Here is a 23,442-nt window from a genome sequence, read left to right as displayed (position 1 = left end):
CAGTAATGTTTTAACAAGAGTAATATCTCAATGCTTCCATCACATTATGACAAAAATTCTCGTAGCATTGGAAGCTGTATCTAGCACTCATCCTGTGTGCTACCTTGAGAACCCCTGAGATTTAAGCATTGTTATAATCATGACATTTAAAACTTCCTAGATAGGTGTACTGATTTGGTACAATTCTGACTTGCATTTAGCTTTTACAAATACCAGATTTACAGGTTTCAGTTGCAGTAAGTTATCCTGAAAAGAATGTGCCCTCTGTTGCATGAATTCCGAGAAAGAATGGGGCATTTACACTGAAAAAGGTGCAACTGAGCAAAACCATCTACTACAGAAAAGCCCTATCTTTTCTGGAAGAAAACAGGATAGCAGGCAGTGGAAAAACGGAAGAGGGTTGTTTGGTTTCTTGTTTTTTAACTGACTTACAGGGTTTGTATGCAGGAGAAGAACAGTAAAAGCAAGGTTGCACAACAGGAGTGCTTAAGGAAAGTGTATATGACCAAACCACTTTTGTTGCTACAGGTCCCATAGCCAGGACTTGGTGGTCCAGCTTATGCAGCGAAGGCTCTAGAAAGCACTTGAGAAACAGCATTGTTTCCTACACCCTTTACAAGCCTAATATCTACTGCATCTGTGTTAGCTTTGCCATGATGTTTTTGTAGGCTGTCTGTTTACTGGGACTACAGGCTCCATTCAGCAAGCTGCTGAGACTTTGATCTTTCGGGCTATACTGGAGCTAAAATAATAACATAGCACTGTTTCTGTGTTTGGATGCAATTAAAAGCTGCTGGATTAGTAGGATCTCTGTGCACTCAGCAGCGCATATGAATCCAAAACTCACAGAAGTTGCTCACAAATTTAAATATTACAAGGATTCATTTTCTCTTTCAAATTTTCCCAGCACTAAGACCTGTACACTGAAGAAGTCCCTGGATGCACCTATGTCGATTTTCCCATGTAGTTTCTCTTACCAGTGAGATCAACCTCCTCTCTCTTCAAACACTGGCCTGTTGTTGTTAGTCTGAATGTCTGATTCTTGATAAGACCTTGAACCAAGAGCTTATGGAAAGGCTCCCTAGGGGTGGAAGGAAAAAGAAACTCTTAAAAAGAGCTGTCAAGAGCATACTTTATGATAAGCCTCAGGTGTCGAGCCAATCAGGCACAAGTATTTAATGAAACAAGAATTTCAAGCTGACTATCATAAACAGTTGCCACCTTAGAAAGAGTACTTTGTGCATTTATTCATGGTGGCTGGCTGGCAAGTATAAGTATTTATTTGCATTCCACACACATTCTTGCACCCTGATTTAGTACTAAGTTATTCTAATGTCACTTTTCAAATTAGCATATGGATAATGCACAGAAATTTCTTGGCCAACTGTGCAATTTCCCTAACTTCAAGCTAAATCACTTGCATAAAAGCATTCAAGTACCTGGCCTCACTGTCTTACAAATATTTAGTTCTTGCTTCTCTCTGAGGAGCACAGCATTTTGAACAAATCAAAATGTTGCTCCACATTTCTTTCTATAGAGATAAGATCGTTTCTCTAACATAAGCACTTGCATGCCTTGTCCCATCGCAGAACTAGCCACGAAGGCCTAGCTGTACAAAAAAAATACACTAGAAAAAGTGTATGCAATGCTGGAAAGTTTGTATGTCAGTGCATCAATTTTTTAGCACCTTGAATGTTGCAACTTTACTTTTCTAGCAAAATACATCAGGAAGAGTAAACTGTCACCAAATGCACGTATGAAAGAAAGAGCCTTGAAGGGAAATATTGCACTCAGCAAGAAATAAACTCTAAGTAAACACTGCTCTGGTTGACAGATATGTTATAGCAGCCACCTCCTTTAATGACCTTGCATTTCTAATGCATTAAGTCAGAAGTCTGCCCCTGTTTTCACAGAAAAAGACACAACAAAATTAATCTCTAGAGCTTTTGGTCCCCTCTCAATAATCCAGGAAAGTAAGGCAGTTCTAACAGCAGCCTCAAGAACAGCAGGGGTCAGGGAGGAGGTATGGAGCCAGTCCCAGAAGGCACACACAGTGTGGGAGCCTTCTCATGGGATCCTCCAGCACAGAGACATCAGTGACCATCATTCTGGAGGACACGTTAATCAGCACTGGGTACTACTGACTTGCACCTCCTAATGCTCACATGTGTGCTCAACTTTAAGCAGTCTGAATTCTCCACACTTGCACCTAACAAAGCCTCAAATATGTACAAAACAACTTATGTAAAAAGGATGTATCACTATTTCCTAGCTTTTAAAAAGTTAGAATAAATCCCCCTAAAGAAAAAATAGTAAAAGCAGACTTCCACATTTTACTTCACATGTACAAAAAAGTCATAATCCAAAACACTACTCACTTTTAAGGAGTTAATTTAGTATTTTACATTATTAGGATATACAAATTATATGACAATTTATCTCATGACTTAAAACACAATAATTTATTTAATAATACAGTTAAAGCATTAATAAATTATATAACAATCATGAATGTTTTCACCATATTAAAGCAGATATCTTCCAAGTATTAGTTATTAAACCCTTTTGATGACGCTGATGTAAGGATATATCTGAAAACAAAACCTTAAATTGGGAGAGAGAAAGTGATAGGCTTCATATTTTACCTTCAAAATATTCATGTTTGAACATGAGTTACCTTCCTTGTGCAAGTACTGGTACATATTGATGTATCATTCAGTCACAAAGAAGTATGAGTCTCTGCCATGCCGCCTGGTTTTATCAACAATGTTAAGTAAGAGCAGCAATTCAAACATCTCTTACAAATATTTTCTAGACAACATTTCACATTTTGCCTGAAAAATCTTGCTGTTTAGAAACAAAGTAAAGGAACTTTAGGAGATGAGAACTGGAGTCAAATTTAGACAGTACAAACAAAAAAAAAGTATTTTAAAAATAGGATACAAAAATCAACTAAAATTTCAAAAAATTATCACAGAATTAGAAGGTGAAAATTTGGAGCAAAAACTTTGTAATTCTATGAACAATAAGGGTGGGAAGTTGCTCCAGGAGATAACAGTTCAGGATAAGTTTTTTCTACAAACTAAAGACATTACACCAAAGAAAAATAAAAATAATTTCCCTCTCTGTCATTCAGTACTTCAATCTGTTTAAGATCTCAAACAGTTATTAAAATAGCTACACTTCCTGCTATCTAAAATAAAGCTAATGAGGTAGCCACACCATCCAAATCAGATAGGGCTTTCCACTGGAAGTGATTTTTCAAGGAACACTTTAATGACAAAGAGTTAGTTCAGATCATATGCCAAGTTATTAAAAGTTGAAAGCAGGAATGAGCATTTCTTATTTTTGTTTATGCTGAGAGAGAGTACAAAAATGCAATACAAAATACATTACCATGTATGGGGAACTCCCCCACCCCACATGTTCCTAGTGGGAGACCACAGGAGAATGGAGACATGCCCAAAATGAGAAAGCCAGAGCCCGTTTAATAAACACAGGGCTCAGAAACAAGTCCTTCACTGAATGTCTCCCGAAATGCACAGTGATTTTGCCAGTGTTGTGGTGGCTCCATCTCATGTTCACATGCAGAGCTACACTTGGATTTACATGGATAAAACCGCACACCTCAAACCTTCCCCTCTGAAGACAGCAATGCGCTGCTTGGTTGCGGAAGGGAACTGCCAAGGGGCCACAGCACAGTAGGTGTGATGAAATTCTGATCTAAATACTGCAGCACCCAGTCATGGCATCATAAATACCTCCTGATCTAAACCACTGTGAACAAAGGAAATTAAGCCATCTTCAGACACACTGACATTACTGGCACAGGAAACGAAGAGGTGTCTGGAGTTTCTTTGAATGCTTAATCGCATTTCAGATTGTAAGTATGCTGGAATGGCATAAGCCTTCACCAGTCCGTGAAGTTGGTTTGTGCTCAGGCACTGAGACCTTGCTCGTGTGCAGCTTTTGATCATGTTGTATGTCCCACCTGTGAAGTCTGTCTGACACCTCTAAGAAGGATCAGCTGTGCTTGCCATGAAGTGTGTAATCCATCTTTTCCCTTTCTGTACTGTTCATGTACAAGTTCATCTCTGTGACAGACTCATCTCTATATACAGGACCCTGCAATGGATAGTAGGGCAAGTATGACTGACAGATCAGGAATTCCTGCTCAGTGCCGTGTCCTCAATGCTCTTTGCTTCGCTCTGTGCAAGGTGAGCAGAACTTTCAATACAACTACAAATGACCTGGCTGGAAGGACTCTGTGGAACCTGCCACAGTTATAAATAGTGGATTCAGAAGAAGGGATAGCCCTAGCAAGGGCTCCCTGCATGTATTTGCACCGTGCACCTTTAGAAAGGCTGAGAGAGCCTGATGCTGTGCCCTGGAGTAAAGACAAGACCTTGGTCAGTTACTATCAGCTGAGTTCACGGGGTTGTGAAACCTGCTGTTAGATCTAGCTGGAACAACCCAGCAACCTTGTGAAAGTGATTGGAGAATGCGGAAGCTGACCATTTTATGCAGAAAAAGGATGATACAATATTGAATATTCAAGAGTCTACACAGTCAACAGCTGAGTGCTTTTACTTAAAATCAGCACTAGTGATAAGGTCCCAAATGAATGCAGAGCAGCTCTAACATCCTTCCTTCACAGAATAAGCTATTTCTGTCACACGCATAGCTTCTTTTATTCCGTAATGCATTATATGAAAAGAGTGCCTTCTTACTCAGCAGATTTGCTCTCTATCACGGTCAAATCTGCTGACTTAATGGCAACAATAAACTTTTTTGGAATCCTTCAGGGAGAATGTGCTAGATTCCATTTCCAACTTACGCTTCAGTCAGAACTGATTACTGAAGTCTAGGTGTAGTGGTTTGAACCTTGTTTTCCCCAGAAGCTAACAGAAGTGGTAGACCCCAAGGGGTGGAAACCCCTGGAAGTTTTGAAGTTCTGCCCAATGGGCGCTCCTGCAGAAATGTAAACATACCACAACCAGACCGGAAAAGAAGAGTTGTGGTTTTGGGTTGTTGAGGAGGGGTAGCCATGTTGTGAGCCACGAGGAAGGGGCTCTAAGCCCCTCGGGCCCTTTGGGCCCTCCCAGCCCCGGGCTGGGGGGGGCTGCAGGGACCTGGAACAGCATAAAGCTGGGCTAGGTGCCTGTAGTTATGCCGGGAGATGTTTTCTCCATGGGCGCAGAGCAGCAGCCGACACTGACCAGAGAAACAGTGGCAGAGAGCCAGAGATAAGAACCTGAACTGAAGAAGCAGCAGAAGCAACATGCAGCACTGCAGAGGAGACTCCTGGAAGGAGAGTTGAGGAAAGGAGAGCCAGCAGCTGAGAGCTACAGAGTTCTTGGGGGTAAGACTGATACCAGATCCCCAAAACTCCTTTGAGACCTCCTGGAAGGAGGAAGATGATGGACTCTTACTTGAAATAGCCTTGAAGTGCGACATGCACTGTAGAAAGGAGCTAGAGAGCTCCGAGAGGAATGCAGGGGGAGTTGACCTTGGCTCTCCCCCCCCTCGCACTGCTGCCACGGTGGCAGCCTGAGAGGCAGGGCACAGAGGCCCTGCAAGAGATACCAGACCGTCACGAAGACCCCCCTGTGTCTTCGTGATATGACGTGGTGAAACGACCTTGTCTGGGGTTACGAAGTCCACGGAAGACCCCTCGGTTGTGAGGCGATGGGGCCAAGAGAGAGGCTTGGATACCTCCCTTGTGGATGCTGGCAGAAATCCAGCTATCAGCTGCTGCATGCATGAGAAGAAGAAACCTGCTGCCTTAGAAGATGCTGCTGTTCAGAGACTGGAAGGGATCTGTCCTTCTTTCCCTCCTGGACTTTTATTTGGAGGGGAGAAGAGATCTGATCCATTGTAAATACTATATGTCATGGTAGAGATAGTTTGTGATCATATGTATAATGTGATATGGTATTTATTTGTACAGTCATTGTAATATATTTCCCTTTCCCCACTTTGAGTCTGGTGTGTTTTGTCTGGAAAAACCCATCTCACATTAGGTTGAGATGTGGGAGGGGGAATGGAGATAGGGAATTGGATGTTGGGGCTATCTCAAACCATGACACTAGGGAAGGACCAGATTCTGCGTAACTCGTACTTGCAGTAATACAGTTGAGCAGGTGTAACCAAGTATGTCAGCACACACTCACCATGGTGGATTAAGCTGGAACAGATGAGGAGTTTGCTGGCCCCAGCTGCTTACCTGGGCCCTCTCCCCGTGGTGGTCACAGCTGGGAGGGCTCACTGGCTTGTGAATTAATTATAGAACCAATGCACTTTACAGACCAGATTGCTAAATCAAATTGACATCAATTTGGGCTTAATCTGAGATCACATGTACGAATACCCAGAGGGTGCCATTTATTCTGCCTTGTCATTACTGAGGAAATGAGGAACGGTTTCCACCATCTTCAGTCCAATGCTTTAAAAAATAAAATAAAAGATTGTGCCTCATCTTCAGGGGATATTTAAGCTATATTGACACCTGTACAATTTTAAATGCTTACAAACACTTTAATTTTAATAAAGCATGTGTGATGTCTGTAAATGCCTGTTATTATACACACTGCCTGAAATATTTCTACAATAATAATCATTGCACCATATTTGAAGAGATTCCTTTGAAAATCTATACTATGGATTTTTAATATCTGTTTGCAACCACATTATTATATTAATAACCATTAATACAGAATTAAAGACTAGCAGGAAATATTTCAATGGATTTGAAAGTCAGAGGATAGGAGCCTAACAATGAAAATTTCCACCAAGAAAACCTATCAAAATGAAAAATTATTACAGAGAAATAGGGGAATCATAAAAATTTGTAAGGATGCTAGATAACACTTTAAACAGTGGCAGCTCTCATTAACTGAGATAAACAGAATTTTCTTAATTTAATCAGTGAACAAGACCTAAGCTAGAGAAAGATTGAAAATGCACTAGGGGGCAGTGTTTTTTAACGTTTTAATGTCTTCCCCCAGAACTGTGGGTTTCGAAACCGAGACTTTGAGCTTCCTAACAATAAGCCTGTTGTTTCTAATCACATTTTTCCAATCTCTGAGGCTAGCCCTTGAGCAGTACAAACAGAAGACTGAGCAAAAGTGGCTTCTGACCAATGCTAAAACATTTAAAATACATGGAAATATTTATAAAGGAGTTATAATTTCCATATCAAAACAAAATCCTAATTTGACTTCACGGCTTCAAAGCACCTAATGCAGTAACATGCATAGAGCTAAAGCACGCAAACAATTTTGTGCATGAGGATGAATTTCTTACAATCATCTTGCAGTCTGAGCACATGTCAAAGCAGTTCATACAACCAACCCGCAGGGCAGTGCTATAACATACATATCTTCACATGTGCCACAGTTCTTCAGATTCTATATGGCGTTAAGGGAATTCTTCATAGTCTTCCAAACTGCTTCTACAGAAAGCAATTTTGATTTTTTTCTGCTATTGTCACTAGATTTTTTTATTGGAAGTTAAGAGTTTTCTTCTGCAATCTACCATATTTAGACCAGCCTATGGTACACACACAGCTTTTGTGCCACTGCTCTGTCACAGCCGAGGGTGAACAAAACACATTCCAAATTAATACAGCTGCAGAATCACAGAGTCCTGAGACTGGAAGTCATTTGGTGCAACTCTTTTCTCACATCACACATAACTTCAGGTTGTTCAGGGTCCCATCTGGCTGAGTTTTAAAAATATCTGATGATGGGAATGCCACAATGTTTCTGGTCAAATCATTCCAGTCTCATCACCTTCATAGTCAAAACTATTTTTCTTCTGTCTAGCTGAACCTCGCTGCAAGCTGTGACTGTTACTCCTGTCCCTTCTCTGTACATCTCTGTACAGAGTCTGATTCTGTCTTAGCTATAAACCTCCTTTGGGTAGCAGTAGACTGAATTACATTCCCTCCTTAGCCTTCTCTTCTCCATGGGGAACACACTCAACTCCCTTAGACTCTCTTTCTCTGACAAATGCTGCACCCCCTGAATATCTTAATGCTCAATCCCCTACATCCAGTTTGACAGTGTCTCTCACACTGGGAAGAGGGAGAGGGGGGGCGCATCAAAACTAGACACAGTATCCTAGACGTGCCTTCCTGAACAATGAGCAGAGATAACCAAACCTGAACATGGTTTTGCTAACGCAGTGGAACAGACTGTCACGCTGACTACTGACTCACATGTAACTTGCTGTTCATCAGGATCCCTAAAGCCCTTCTCTGTTGCAATCCTCCTCACACAGATGGCACAGCCCTAGTTCTGTGGGTAATCTGCTCCATGTCCAATCCAGAACCTTGTCTTTAGATTTCAGACCTGCTTTTCCCCTCATCAAAGTCATCTGCATGGCATGGCTTTTCTCAGTGTGCAGTGATAATGAACTTGTTGAGGGTGAACACTTTATTGCACTGCCAAGGTTGTTGCTGAAGATGTAAAATAATATTGGTGTCAGTGGTGCCTCCTGAGGAATACCACTTGCAAACAGCTAACTTTGAACATTGACCCTTTGAATCTGATGGTCCAAACAGCTTTTTCATCCATACTGCAGTCCACCCACTCAGCCTGTACCTCCCCAGTCAGACTACAAGTATGCCATGGGAGAATTTGTTAAAAGCCTTGTTAAAGTTGTAAAAGATAAGCACAGTTCTCTCCTCATCCACAGAGGGAATCATCTCACCATAGAAGGAAAGCAGATTAAGTTAGGCATAATTTTCTCTTGGTAAATCCATGGTGGCTACTCCCAGTCACCTTGTCATAAACGTGCCTTGAACTTGTATGTGTCTGGTTTACTTAAGTGATCCCTAACTTGATCCTACTTTACAGTGGGTAGTATCTCTCTCCTTCAAACTCTCCTACTAAGCACAGATCTTGACAGGAAATGTCAAGGCAAAGGCTGTCCTTTGCTGCTTAGGCTCTTTGTCTGATTTTGCCTCAGGCCAACATTTTCTTTGACGTTCTCTTCAATGTATCTGTAGAAGTCTTTCTTACTGCCTTCGCATTCTTCACCAGTTTAAATTCTAGACGAGCTACGGCCTTTCCTAATTCAACTTTGTCTGCCTAGTCAATGCTTCCATGTTTCTCCAGTGGTAGCTCATTCTTGCTTCCACTTTCCTTGTGCTGCTTTTGGTTCTTACGGTCATGTGGAGGGTCCCTTTTCAGTCAAGCTGAAAGCCTCCCTGTTTTGTTGCACACCAAAGTGGACCAGTTACTTTGCAAGAACATCTCCCCTGCACTGTAATCTCACTTTATATTGACAATACTTCAGCCACAGCTAATGTCATTTAGAGAGTTGGAAGAATTTGACTAGTAAGAGAACATTTTGCTGCTGTGTGTTACAGCTCCACTAGATGGCTGATGGATTAGGATTGTAAAGTCTTTTGTAGAATTAATAAGCCTAAATTTTCTTGCAAGGGAAAGCTCTGAAATTCTCTGCTTAAAGGAATAGTGCTTCTGAGAGAAAGGGTCCAGTCTGTGAGAGAAGAACTAGCCTTCCTGCTGCAGCTGCACAAGCTGGAGGCAACAGAGGGAACACAAATAGTCTACATCCAAAATTTCAAATACAGTATTTACAGCAAACTGTTTGCAGGCAAGAACGAGTTATGAAAACACATTGTCTACTTTCATCAAGTTATTATGAAATGACTTGGGGAAATATTCTGCTTGGCTCCACTAACTAGTCCATCTGTTTCCGGCTCAAAGCTGCTTAAATTCTAGTTTTGGAGCAAAACTACTGCGTTTGAGTGAGTTCAGTGCCATATATATGTAGGCTCCTCTTTTACATCAAGTTTTTAGAGGGGATATTAGTAAAGAATGAGCTTATATGAGTTGCCAGCTGAGAAATTACTGAGCAGTTCTTCTCATAGGGTCACTCATATTGACTCAATTTATTCAATCCTCTCTTTGTTTGGGAGAACAGGAGAGAGCACGGGGCAGCATTTCATTGTTCTGACACTAGTATCCTCCAAGCTGAGGTATTACTGGGATGACATTTTATGGTACAAAAGGGCAGAATTTCAGTGGAAATGGGGATGTTAAGCTAAGAACCTATCTGAGAGGCCAAAGAACAGAACAACAGATGACTCATCATCCTGCATCAAACTTTACCTCTAAAACAAATTGACAGCAGAAAAACATAGTGCTTTTGCTTATCAAGACACGTTTTACACTGTTCAGCTCCAATACTACAGTGAATTACAGAAGTGCTTAGTTTTCTACATATACATGGTTCCACTGAAATGAATGGTATTACTGGCAGGAAGTTACCTAATTTGAAATAATAGCACTAGTCAGAATCCCTGAAGTTACTAGTTTATGCATGCTTTTGCAGGCTGAAAATCTACACCAGCATTTTATCACTTGCTCTGAGCCAGTTAATACTCTTGCAATAAAAATGTTATGTATGTACACATACGGAAAGTGCAACTGACTATGAGAAAACAAGTACTGACAAAGTAGGAAAATTCAGACTTATTCAATGTAATGTCCTACCATCATAACAATGTTCACTAATACTCTCGCTAGTCAAATGAAATATGGAAGACTTTCACAGAAATATATAAGGCTTACTTGTGTTTTGTCATCTTTAGATCATGGCAAAAATGGCTGAAAAACCTTGCATAGAATAAGTGCATAACCGCATGCTCCTTTCCTCCGATGTACAAATCCACAGGCATCCAGTAGTCTGCCAAGTCACTATTAAAGGGCCTGAAAAAACACAATTACAGAAAAAATACAATGTGGAAAAAAAAGACCAGTGCTACTAAAGTAGCTCATCATACTTGACTGGACAACTCTGTTTACCAAGGGCAATACATGTGTGATAAAACTTTCATTTTGCTATCAGATATTTTTAATGTTTTAAGAAGTGAAATGCTTGTTATAGACAAAAATTTAATTTCCACTGAGATGCAGATCCACAAAGAGACTATTCTCCTATAATTCAGGTGAGCAACTAAGACTTCACATACAGTACCTGAGAAAGTGATAAGAAGATTTGCCTGCTCATTAAACGACTTTTTTTATAAATACCTTGTGGCTAGCTTTAAATTTTCAAGCATTTATCAAGTTTTATATACAAACATATTAGAGTGAAAGACAAAAGGCATGTCCACTCAAGGTTTGCATTGTTACCATTAGGGGGCAATGACGCAGTTTAAGGCTACAGAACCTTCTGTAGAGTCAGAGGTGTCACCGCACTCCAACTGAAGGAAGCTCGATGAAATGACAGTAAATTTGTCATTTACAGCAAATTTACGATGCCGTTGGAGGTCATCTGCATGGTTTCCTAGCATTGCTTACTGCTTCATTACATGTCTCTTGTAATGGGCTCTTGCCTCAAAAATACTATTTGTATAGAAGTTCTTCTTTATGACCAGTTTCTAACAACAAATCTACTTGTTTTGTCAGTCTGTCTAATTATTCCCTCTGTCATTTTTGTAATAGCAACATGTTTTTCCTCACAGATCAGCCCAGAAGCAAATAATGGATCTGGGATTCATGTCTTTAGTGGAACAAATCAAAACTAACTTGTTCATAGGGTTCCAAAATCAGTAGAGTACTTCTTGCGAATTGCAGACCAGTGACCTTTGGCTTATGGCACTGAAGGGTTTACCTGTTGCTAGCTTAGCTACAAAAACTAACTAAATCAACCAACTACAGGTAGGACCTTATTGCAGCAGACCATATAAACATTCTCATTTCAATATAAAACTGATTTAGCTACACTAAGCTGTTACTTTGCCAGCTGAATGTACCATCTGACTATTTCTTCTTCAACTTCTGGAAAAGTTCCTCTTGTCAAACTGTCACTGGAGAGAAAGCAGCCTGCCTAACTCAGTAGTAATAATAATTTATTCATGCTATCTAGAAAATAATTAAAATTAGCATGAAATAACAGTGTTTGCAAAAGATTTTTCTTTAGTTTAACTAAACTAGTGCTGCAAATATAAAAAAAATAATTCGCCCAGCAATACTAAGTCACTGGGTATATGTAGTACGTTCTCAGACACTGCTCTGCACAATAAATAAAAAAACACTTGCCCAAACAGCCCTACATGTGGTATCAATATTTTAAAATGCAAACCTTTTTTGTCTTCCACAGACTACTTAGTAGGGATGTTGCACTAATTACTCTTTGGAAAAAACAGTGCTATCAAGCAGCGCTATTAAAGGCAGACTACGAAGCAGAAAAACAGTTAAATAACTACATCTGCCTTCCCACACTCTCCAGCCACTAGTGCATAGCACATGAAAAACTTCCTTTCATTAATTTTGCATGTAGTGGAAGTGCTGACACACCAGGAGCTTGCTGTGATGCCACTTCACTTGAGGTCTGCGCACAAGGAAGTAGGAAGAGTCACTAGAATTCAAAAGGAGAGAAATGAAGGTGCTGTTCTTGGCAGCTGGATGTTACACTGGACTGGATGTTACACTGGACTATTCCTCTTCTTACCAGTGGAACACCACTGTCTGTCCACACACTGAACTGCTCAGTCCATTGCCAGAGAGGATACACTCTATGCAACTTACCACAGTCTCAGAGAGTCATGGCAGGCCGTCTGTTATTCTTGATGGAACCCTCTGCTAAGGACTGTTTTCAGCTTCTCATCTGAACATTTCCTCTGTGCCCTGCCCCATAATGTGCTTTTGTGCAAACTTCTGCCCCTTGCCCTGTAGCTCCTGTGCTTACACAGTAGTGTCTACACATCCTGTCCTTGTACATCTCCTGGCATGGGAGCAACGAAATGCCACATTTTTAGACCAGCTCCTAGTCTATTGCCCTGTTTTTGGCTGTGATAAAGTTTATTTTCTTCCTACTAAATGATACAGAGCTGTGTTTTGAATTCAGTATGAGAATAATGTTGATAACACAGTGAGGTATTGGTTGTTGCTCAGCAGTGCTTACTCTAAGCCAAGGACTTCTCAGTGTCCCATGCTCTACCAGTGAGCAGGTGGCAAAAGAAGCTGGGAGGAACCATGGCCAGGACAGCTAACCTGAACTGGCCAAAGGGATATTCCATACCATAGGCTGTCATGCCTAGTACATAAACTGGGGGAGTTGGCTGGGAGGCACCGGTCGCTGCTTGTGGAAGGGCTGGGCATCAGTCAGCAGGTGGTGAGCAGTTGTATTGCGCATCACTTGTTTTTCTTGAGTTTTCTCTCTCTCTCCCTATCCTTTCTATTACAATATTTTACTTTGTTTCAATTACTAAACTGTTCTTATCCCAGCCCACAGGGAGCTGATTTCTCCTCCTGATTCCTCCCCAGCCCACAGGGAGTGGAGGGCGAGTGTGCCAGCAGCTGTGTGGCACTTAGATGCCAGCTGGGGTTAAGCCACAACATCTCCCCTGTGCGGTGCTCAAGCCAGGGGGCAGGCACACAATGAGAGCAGTGTGAGAGTTTACACCATCGTCTGTAAAGGCAGTTAGAAGCTGGAAGCATTGGAATGTCTGGTCTCTTCCTTCCCTTCTTTTCTCTAAAGCAGGCCTGCCCCTGATGGCCCTGTGCCTGCAGCCCTCACCTGTCTGTGTTGTGAGGGTCAGTGTACCTCAGGTAGTACCAAGCAGAATCAACAAATGTATCCATGGTATCGACTTCTCGCCGTGCTGCTGCCTTACACCTGAGCAAGAGAGGAGAAAAGCTATTTTTAGGTAAGTGACAAGCTTGGAAAAAACGACCATATACAGAGTGGTCACAAAGACATTTAGATTGAAAACGGAAGGGGTCTGAAGCAATCTGAAAAGTGACATGTTCAGAAAGATTCAACATCAATAACAGGGCCAACTCCTTCCCTCTCCCTCCCAAAACATACAAAATGCAAACCAAAAAGAAGCCTGAACACTCATCACATCCAGCAATAGTGGAAGACGGCACTGCTTGGGACAGCCCTCTTGATCATAAGTTCCTGGAATTTTTTAGAATTGCCATTTAAAAAAAAACAAAGCACGGAAAAGTGTACTCTGCCATAAAGTTAATGGGTACTGAACATATATCACACTTGTTAGGTGCCAGCTGACAAATAATTTTATAAACATATAGCAGAAGGAGCAGGTGGTTGCCTCTCACTGCTTGTCTGTACAAAACGGTCTTTGCAGATTCCATTTATTATCTCTAGAAAAAATAAACTTAGTTTAATTTCAGCTTTCACTGAGATGTAGCAAATCTCTCCTAGACCTTGTAGCACAATTTTAATTTGTGATTACACAAAATGATTTTTGATTGTAATTATATTGGCAGCCCTGAGAAACAGTTTTAAAATAGATTTTAGAAGCTCAAGTTACTTTCTGGTAATTTCTCCTTGAATATTAATTGTATGCAGGAGCCAATAATCACATTTAATAAACTTCTATTTGTTGTAAATGATCCCTTCTAAAACTCTTACTGTTAAAACAGTGGGATTATTCTAATGTCAATGAAACTTTGCAACCTGTGACACTCATCTATAAATGCCATTGGCTATATGTAAGAAATGTATGCAGTAAGAAATGTATGTGTATGTGTAATAAGTATACATAATAAATGGGGACTGGCTATTTAATATTTTCCAATTGCATATTTAGTCTCTGATCAGGCTTGATGACTGAGCTGCAACATGTATCTGCCTGTCTGTCTGATATTTCAGCTTGGCTTGCCAAGGCAAGTTTATGAGACAGGATCACCACTTAACATTTTGCTTTACTCTGTCTCTGCCCCTGGTCCTTCTCTACCAGCGAATTCTTCTTTCAATGGGAATAGTGTAGTAAAGGAATTTTACTACTGATTTTTAATGTCGAATAATAATTTTATTAAACTGTACATATAAGTAAAGACTTGGCCAATGTAAAAGAATACTGTATTGCATTGAAAAAGAATGGCTTTTCAGTCAAAAGCAAGAATACTTTACATTCATTGAACCATAATTATATCTGCTTCATGTCTCTGTGCTCTAAATGGACATGGCTCACTACCACAGAGACAGCATGGGCATCTTTCGAAGTTTATACAATTTATATCAATATTGTGATTACAAGCACAATACTGTAATCTCATTAGACAATATTCAGATGACTAACACAACTACCTGGACTTGTATAACAATGAAAAACTTGGGCATCTCCTCCCATTTATGATTGCTAACATTATGGTCACTTAAATACTCAGACTGTTGTATCTTTCCATCTGGCTTTCCTTATTAATTCCAGATATTAAATGCAACTAATAAAAACCCCTATTACTGGAGAGAAGGACTAAAGGCAGGGATGATGTAACTTCTCAGAGCAAGGAAAAGCAAGAATGACTATGCACACAAAAGGAATAGCTCAAAGGATTTGAAACTGTAGCAGATGTGGATAAACAATACTGAAGATAGCTGCCAAATAGGTGAGAATTAAGAAGTCAAATAAAGGTGAGAATTAAAGAAAAAAAGTGAATTTCAGCAAACTACCACATTTTAGGCTAAGAAATTAATCCTGTGTGACTTTATTTCTGACTCAACAAATACCCTTGATTAACTTCTAAGTAGAGCAGCCGCAATAACTATACAGAAACCATAAGTATTTGCTATACATCAAAAGTATATTACTGCCTGGTAAATAACAAAATAATTTTTTAGTTAAAGTTGTGGAGGAAGCCAAGAGTGCAGACAGTGACTTTCAGTCACATCAGGAAAATTTTTCCATTGAAATTAGAATTGTAGACCAAGGCATTTCTGGGGGTTTTACTAAATCTGTGGATCTTATTTAGTAAAGCTTCACTGCAAAAGTTCCACTTTAAAATACACTACTATCTGCAGTTTCAATAGGCACGTCTGAGAAGAAATTTTCTATGCAGAAACACAGGAATAAATGTCTGTTTTGTGAAAAATACATGTTATCAACAAAAGTCAAAATACATGTTCCCAGAAAACCATGGAACTGCTGTGCATAAGCTACTTAATTAGAAATAAAAACCCTGCTGATATTCTACCATTTAAAAATTAAAATGAAGTTATAGATGTTATGAATCTCCTACATTATCAAGAGAGCCATATTGTCTTTTTTATGTCTGATTCCCCTGCCTGCAGCCTGGTAACATACTTCCCATTTGGTCAGTCTGTTAGCAGCAGCATTGCATTACACTGCTGATGAAAAACTTCTCTGGGATACTTCATGTTCTACCAGTTCCTTCCACAGAGCCTATATGCAAACTTCAGTGTACAGAGTATCTAAGCAGCCCTCAAGATTACACAACTGATTTTCACAACATATCTTTCACTACTTAATTTAGGCTGTTTTATTTCTTCAAAAGCTGGACTACAAACAATAAGGATTACAGCACTGTGCATATACTTACTATCTCCTTCAATCTGAATTACATGCTCTTATCTGTAATGTATAGTGCATGTAATTCTTCATGATCAAGATTTACATAACTTAGGGAACACTTTATTGTTGGACTATTGCAAGAAAATGAATACAATGTTTGTTTCCTTAACAAAAGGACATAATTTAATAATCATCGTAAGCTTCATTTGAACACTGGTGGTGAAAGATAATTAAAATAATTGTAGTAAATGAAGTGAGAAATACTATTAAGAAATGGGAAGCAGGGAGAAAATCATTCTTTTTTTCCTTTTTTCTTTCCTCCAACTTAAAACCAGTCAGTTTTGCTTCAGCTTGTTTATGAAAAAATAACTGTGGGTGTTTGTGTTGCAAAAAAGGAGTTTTATAGAGTATACAAGAAAAAAATCCCTACGCTGAGTCAGACTAAACATCATTCTGGAGTAGTATTCTGTCTTAGAGCGGTCAGTCCTCAACACTTCGGGAAACAGCACAAGAAATGGGCAGGTGCAAAGCAATCTCTCCCCGACTGCAGCAAATGCAGCATTGGCTTACCTTGGACAGGAACAGTTCACCCATTCAGGAGCACTTTCTAAAGGAGAGGCTCCCTTTCCTGTGAAGGTGGTTACAGTGGGCAACACTACAGGTAAGTCTTCATAAGGTACAGGAACGGTGCCGCACGTCTGGCAGTGAATGACTGGAATAGGAGTTCCCCAGTACCGCTGTCGAGATATTAACCAGTCTCTTAATTTGTCACTTGTTAGGTCTCCACCTATTCTTTTATTTTTGGCCCGCTGAGTAATAGCTTTTAAAGCCTCCTGCCGAGTCATGCCAGTGATCTGATTGAGAAAAGAAAAAAAAAAAGAGAAGCAGAAGAAACAAAAATTTATCCTTGCTGTCAGTGAAAATGCAAGAACAGACAAAAAAAGTCATAAATGCAATTTCTGAGAGTCTAAGTTTATGAGCATCATAATAATTTTCCCCTTCCCACAGCTTAACATCCTCCTGTCCAAGAGACTGTTCACATAGCAGCTACTCATTTGAGCCCTCTTGCTTAAAGGATAACATTTTTGATGGGCTGAATAGAACAAGGCAGAGAAAGAGTCTTGTAGATGCCTTCAGCCTTTATTGGCATATATTTGTATCTACTGCTTATATCTTTATCAGTTGCTGAATACCGAAACTCCCAGAATTCTATTACCAACATAAGGTAGAAACTGAGGAAATGCAAATGTTAAAACAGCTTGCTTTCTCCTGTGCTCATTTTAGGTTTTTCTGTTCTTGCCTTCACAAATACCTTAACAACTTAGATCCCATCTAGCGTGTAAGAGAATATAAGCTTTGTGTCTATTATCAAATATATTTTTTCAAGAGCTATACAAGATTTCTATGCCACTTGAGGCATATATGTTACCATAAAGGCTGAAACATTTCATTTCAGTGAATATGTGGAAAAAGGACTAATATATTATCATTTAACTTTGAAATCTATTGAGATAATAAAATAACAATCAACTTTTAACATAGGTTAGATTATTCAGTTTCTATTATAGAACTCCAATAAATACAGAGGAAAGTACAATCTTCCTCACAAAAGGAAAAAACTTTTTTTATTGCTACAGCAGAGGCAACATATTTCATCATTAAATTATTCCTAGAAATTTGGTAGCATAAGCTTGGCTTGATTCTCAACAACAACAAAAAAATTCCTTTAATCATACAAAGTATTTGGCACTCCTGAGAAAACAGATTTAGTTTGTACTGTTAAATTGGAAAGAACTCCATACTTGTATACCCACCTCTGCAGAATTAATGACCTTCTCTAAACCATTTGGCAATGTCTCAATGACTTCAGTGAAAGAAATGCCCAGATTCTTAGCTACTGCAGCATCTTCTGCACTAGTACTAGGAATTCCTAGGAGGGATGAAAAAATTAATCAGTTCAGGGATTGACTAACATGGATATCAATCATCACTTTGAGGAAAAAGCATTTCATTTCTATGGCACTCTCTTTATAATGACTTACGATTGCCTGCAGGAGTTAAAGAAAAATATCTAAGAATAAAAATGTTTTCTTATTCTTTAAGCAGTAAAATTCAAACAGCAATAATTACAAATGCATTTCTCAGTTCCTCTGTAATTCAAATGTTCATCAATGTCCTACTGCAGAAAAAGCTGAAAATTTGATGGTTCTGAAAAAACTAAAAATAAAGCTACAAAATTTGGATAGAATCACAGAATTTTCAATACAGCTATATTATCTAAATACATTTTAAAAATACAAATTTTAATTCTAATTGCTAATATGAGAATCAAAGAGTAAACAAACAGCTGAAATAGTCCTCCTGTTTCAACAGTAAATTCAATCTCTTTCTAACTTCATAGCTTATTAAAATATACCACAACATAACTGTCTCTAACATTACTCTCCCTTTAACTTATTATCAAAGACATAATTTGTTTATAAATTCAGAAAAACCATGCAAATAACATCAATTTTCTATTCAGAATATAACTAGTGAGAACACTTCCCACAGCTATTCAAGTCAATTGCAGTATTTAAGGCCCTTGATGCTATCTTTCCTGCTGCATCTTATTATTTGGGACAGTCATCCATTTTAGTTCCGGACTGGAGGATTACCTTTCACATTTATTAGCTTTATTATCACAAGTATTCTAAAATAACACTGAGATACTAACAGATTTATTATTTCCACAAAGATACATCTTCCTACATATTTTTCCCTTTCAGTGATAGTTTAATTAATAGTTTGAACAATCTTGCACAATTGCTGTCATCTTTAAAAGGCAAAGAACCTTATTCCGACAAGCCAATGCCAATACCAAGTTGGTGAAAACTACAGACAAAAACTCTCATAATATTGGCTGAGCACATTAGAATTATTAACATACAAACTGTTTCACTTAAAATTGGTTTAACAATCCTCTTTGTTCAGGCAATGAAATGCCTGCTCCACGTTCACTCTGTCAACACGTGGAAGTTTGGAAGCAGATAACTGAAGAAAATCAAGCAAAACTCCCTTGAATAAATAACTCCTTAACTAGCAAAATATGGAATCGCTATTTTATCTTTCCAGCAGATGTACACTCCTGCCATTTCAAGGCTATATTACAAAATAATGTATGTATCTTAATTTGACAATGAGCCCTGCAGCCTGCAACAGGTGGCTTCACAATATGCTCTACAAACGGAAAAAAGCAGGTCCCACTTTTTGGTTTGCCTTCTTTTGAAAAGATGATGCTATTAATGTACATTGGCAAAGCTCAACAGCTGGCATCCAGACCTTCCCAGGGAGAGCTGGGCTGTTTCCAACAGCCATAAGACCAAGGTATGTGCCAGTAAGCAAGCTGGAAGCTTTTAAGGAAAAAAATAAGATTAGGTATCTCAATTATTTGGCTTCTATTACATAAGGAAAGATTCTGTTTCTCAAAACCAGAGTCATATCTAAAGTGTAAGATGTAGGCATGTTATAAGTAAGGTATACAAGTGGATAATTTCCATGAGCCCTGTGAGGATCATCCAAGACATTTTTGTACAGTCAGCTGGTTTTATTCAGTCCAGTTCTGCAAGATTAGCCAATATAGGCAGTGGTGAAAGCAGCAGCAATAGGACAGGAAAGAAGTATCAGCAACAGGAAGGCAACAAAAGGGAGTTGAGGGATAAGGAAGGTAATGGGAAAAGGGAAGAAGAGATAACTATTTCTTATTTGGACTGGCACAGAAAATTGCCTTCTCAATGTAGCTGAGATGAGACCGTGGCAAGGCACAAGAGTAAACAAAAAGCTCAGTGGGTGTAGATTAAAACAGACACTGGTTTTAAAACTTAGTACTATTTCTAATTTTGCTTATAAGGACAATCATTATCTAAGCATATGTACTAAGCTGCCCAAGTTGGGGGACTAGGCTCCCAGTGCTGGAAAGCAGCTAGACAGGCAGCTTCACAGGACAACTTTGAGAACACAAGCCCACTGCAGGCGATTCAGCATCCTTTAGCAACACCCCTCCCCCTTCATTTATGGATCCTCAACTCTAAATTAGGTACCTTAAATTATGGGAATGTTTCCTTTAGAGATAAAGGATCCAAGATAACTGTCCAAGACTACCTGAAAATAACTATTACCTGCCCTGAACTATTTTACTGGCCTCAACACAAATATTATCAGACAAAAGTCAAACTTGGAAGTTTTGTACATTTACTGTCTGAAACATTTCTCTATAATGATTTGCATAATTTATGTAAACATAAAACACAAAAAAAGTCAGAAGTTAGGGTTGCTTGTCAAAAAACGGTACAGTTCTGTTTTGATTAAGGGTGGTGGGAGACAGCCAAACACACATGCATTGTAGATAATCAATCTTCTTAAGATATGCAGATCCTCAAATTTAGCTCATTAAATGCACTAATTCTATAATATTTCCATTTAAATTTATCATCCTGTAAGTTCCCCCAGACAGATTCCACATAGCTACTTTCCCCTTCCTTCTTCACTAATGAAGAACAGAATTACAAAGTCCAGGGGAGAGCCTCTGTGTTCAAAGATTTATTGCAATTGTACCTTGTGCTTCAACACGGCAACTGAAGACTATACTATGCCACTTACACATTAAATGTCACATACCTATTTTAGTATCAAGAAAATTATCAAAATTGGTTTTTGCTGAGATGACTACAGGAATCTCCTGATTGGTAAGCAAATTCACAGCTGTCACTGAAGTAAGTGAGTCTGAAAACAAATGTAATAATATGGTAAGAAAAATATGACAGAAGATATGCTAAGAACATAACTTACCATTAGAATGCAGCTTATCTTAGACATATGTGAATTTTAAATTACAATTTTCTTTTAAAAAGAAACAAAATGAAAAACTTAACCATATTTCTAAAAAGCTCAGATACATTAAAATGTTCAGTTAGTCAGACTGACAAATTTTCATGATTAGAAAACATACTTATAACAAACACCTGAATAAAAACAGAGTAAGATTTGAAATACAACAAAAAATTCAGTCTTTGACCAAAATGCAGGCCTTCTGCAAAGTTGTATTAATTGGCTTTAGTAAGCCCCGATTTCTATACTAGCATACAATATTACAAAATTCCACCAAAAAAAATCAGATGAAATTGCAGGGGAACATATATCCTTATGATTAATTTTTTACAGAAGGACTACAAAGCATGTGAAATACCAACCACTGTTAAAAAGCCACCTAAGTAATGTATTGATTTGCAAACAGAATATTCATATTACTACTAGAGATGAGGAACCCAATGTCCACAAGGAAGAGGAGAAAGAAGAGGAGAGAATCAAGAGTGAGAAGTGTAATCAGCTCAAATTGACGTACAATGTGCAATTGGGTGGCTCAGCAAGAAGAAATCCAAATCTAAATACTCTTAAGTTTTAAGGATTCAAACACCAGATCTTCCTTTGGACCTATTTCTAAATTTTTCAGTGCCTTTAAGTTGATTTAATAGATTTCACAGAGTATTCTGAGTTGGAAAGCGCCCACAAGGATCATCAAGTCCAACTCTTTAGTGAATTGCCCATATGTGGATTGAACACATGGACCTTGGTGTTCTTAGCACCATGCTCTAGCCAACTGATGATAATTACAATAATTAAAATATGGGCTGCTAAGAGCTTCCTTTCACCTATCTTCATAGCTAGGCTGAGGAAAGCCTTAGGTTTGTATTGCAATGCATAAAAGTTGCTTGAAGTAAAGTAACAGCAATTTTGAGAACAAGGCTGCTGTATCTCATCACTCTTCTTAACACAAATGATATATTTATTTCTTTCTGATTAATACTTTTTCAAATTTCAGATGTCTGAGATATTTATATTATAAAGAAAATTTTCACATTCAAGCCACTGCACACAGCTTTCCTCCTCTGTTTAAAAAAAAGTACAAAAGGAGTAATTCCATTCTTTAAAAGCAACTAACCAAAAAGCGTCAGGAACAGGAAGCTGAGTGGGTAGGACAGTCTGCTTTTAAAAATAACTTCTCCCTTCTACCCAGCAATAATTTTCTTCTTATGCTGGAACCCAGAATAATAACTCCAGTTTATGAAGGTGTTCTTTCCTATGCTCAATTGCTCACATTATTATCATCATAACCGAAAAGAGATGATATTAGTTACAAATGTAAAAGAATGCATACATAGTATTTTAATGAGATAATGAACAACGTAAGGGTCAAATCCTTATCTCAGACACCTCATAACTACCAAAACTATAAGACCCACCAGGTTCTAAATTAACACAAATTTTTGTGGGTAAAAAACTGAATGTTTGAATATTGGTCTATTTAAACAATAATAGCCTAAAATATGGACCAGTACTCCAAAAGTAAAGGTATTAGAATTTTCAGTTACTTTGCAAGAAAACAGCTTTTTTTTAATCTGCTCTAAAATATAAAAAAATAAAAACTCCTAATTATTTAAATGAGAAAACAGTGAAGAAAGGGAGTTACAAGACTATCACCATTGAAAAGAAAACAATTATACTTAATTAAATAAAAAATTGTAATGTTACTGGTGAATTTTTTAAAAAAATCTTGGTTAATGTGAAAATACGCTCTTTACAAGCCCATCCAAAATTTCTTTTCATTTAAATGGCATCATGGGCCTTTCTTATGTACCATGGCTGAAATGCAAAGCTGAAAGTTCATGTAGAAATTCCTCTCCTTTACGTTCTCTTCTTTGGAAAATACCAGTCTGTGCCTTTGAGTCTGTTCCTCAAGAAAAAGTAAGAAATATTGGCCAATTTCAACTGAAGAATGCATAGAAGTATATTTACAAGTAGCAGGAGTACACAACAGCAGAGTTATGATTCTGGATTTGTTCCTCTTGAGGACTTACGGCCGTCATTATCCCAGCTGAGAGTTTCTTAACTTAGCTCAACCAAAAGGTTTAACTTACTGGTAACAGACACAAAAAAGCTTTTACAAGGATTTCTACTTAAAAACCAAGATAAAAAATATACCGTTGTCCTTATTAAAAGCACATTGCACTTATGTGGTTTGGCTTAAAGTACAAAAACCAAGGTACAGGCACATGCATGGATGTGAGTTTCTGAAGTTAGTGCTTTCA

At 38.5% G+C, this 23,442-nt stretch overlaps 1 protein-coding gene across 4 annotated transcripts in view; it reads right to left on the bottom strand.

The window, feature by feature from the left end:
• The window catches only part of LARS2 (leucyl-tRNA synthetase 2, mitochondrial), a 106,643-nt gene that overhangs the window by 21,016 nt on the left and 62,185 nt on the right, over positions 1-23,442 (bottom strand). For all 4 annotated transcript variants that reach the window (XM_039388299.1, XM_039388297.1, XM_039388298.1 and 1 more), the window contains exons 10-15: positions 20,975-21,079; positions 18,133-18,248; positions 16,889-17,172; positions 13,558-13,656; positions 10,605-10,742; positions 978-1,081 (exon numbers count right to left, since the gene is read on the bottom strand). In XM_039388299.1, the coding sequence (XP_039244233.1) occupies positions 978-1,081; positions 10,605-10,742; positions 13,558-13,656; positions 16,889-17,172; positions 18,133-18,248; positions 20,975-21,079 (846 nt within the window). The remainder of the gene's footprint in view (positions 1-977; positions 1,082-10,604; positions 10,743-13,557; positions 13,657-16,888; positions 17,173-18,132; positions 18,249-20,974; positions 21,080-23,442) is intronic.

This window comes from Pipra filicauda, unplaced genomic scaffold, assembly GCF_003945595.2.
Source record: "Pipra filicauda isolate LSUMZ 115617 unplaced genomic scaffold, ASM394559v2 scaffold62_size3274119_pilon, whole genome shotgun sequence".
In the NCBI taxonomy this organism is placed as follows: Eukaryota; Metazoa; Chordata; class Aves; order Passeriformes; family Pipridae; genus Pipra; species Pipra filicauda.
This window is presented reverse-complemented; position numbering and strand designations above follow the sequence as displayed.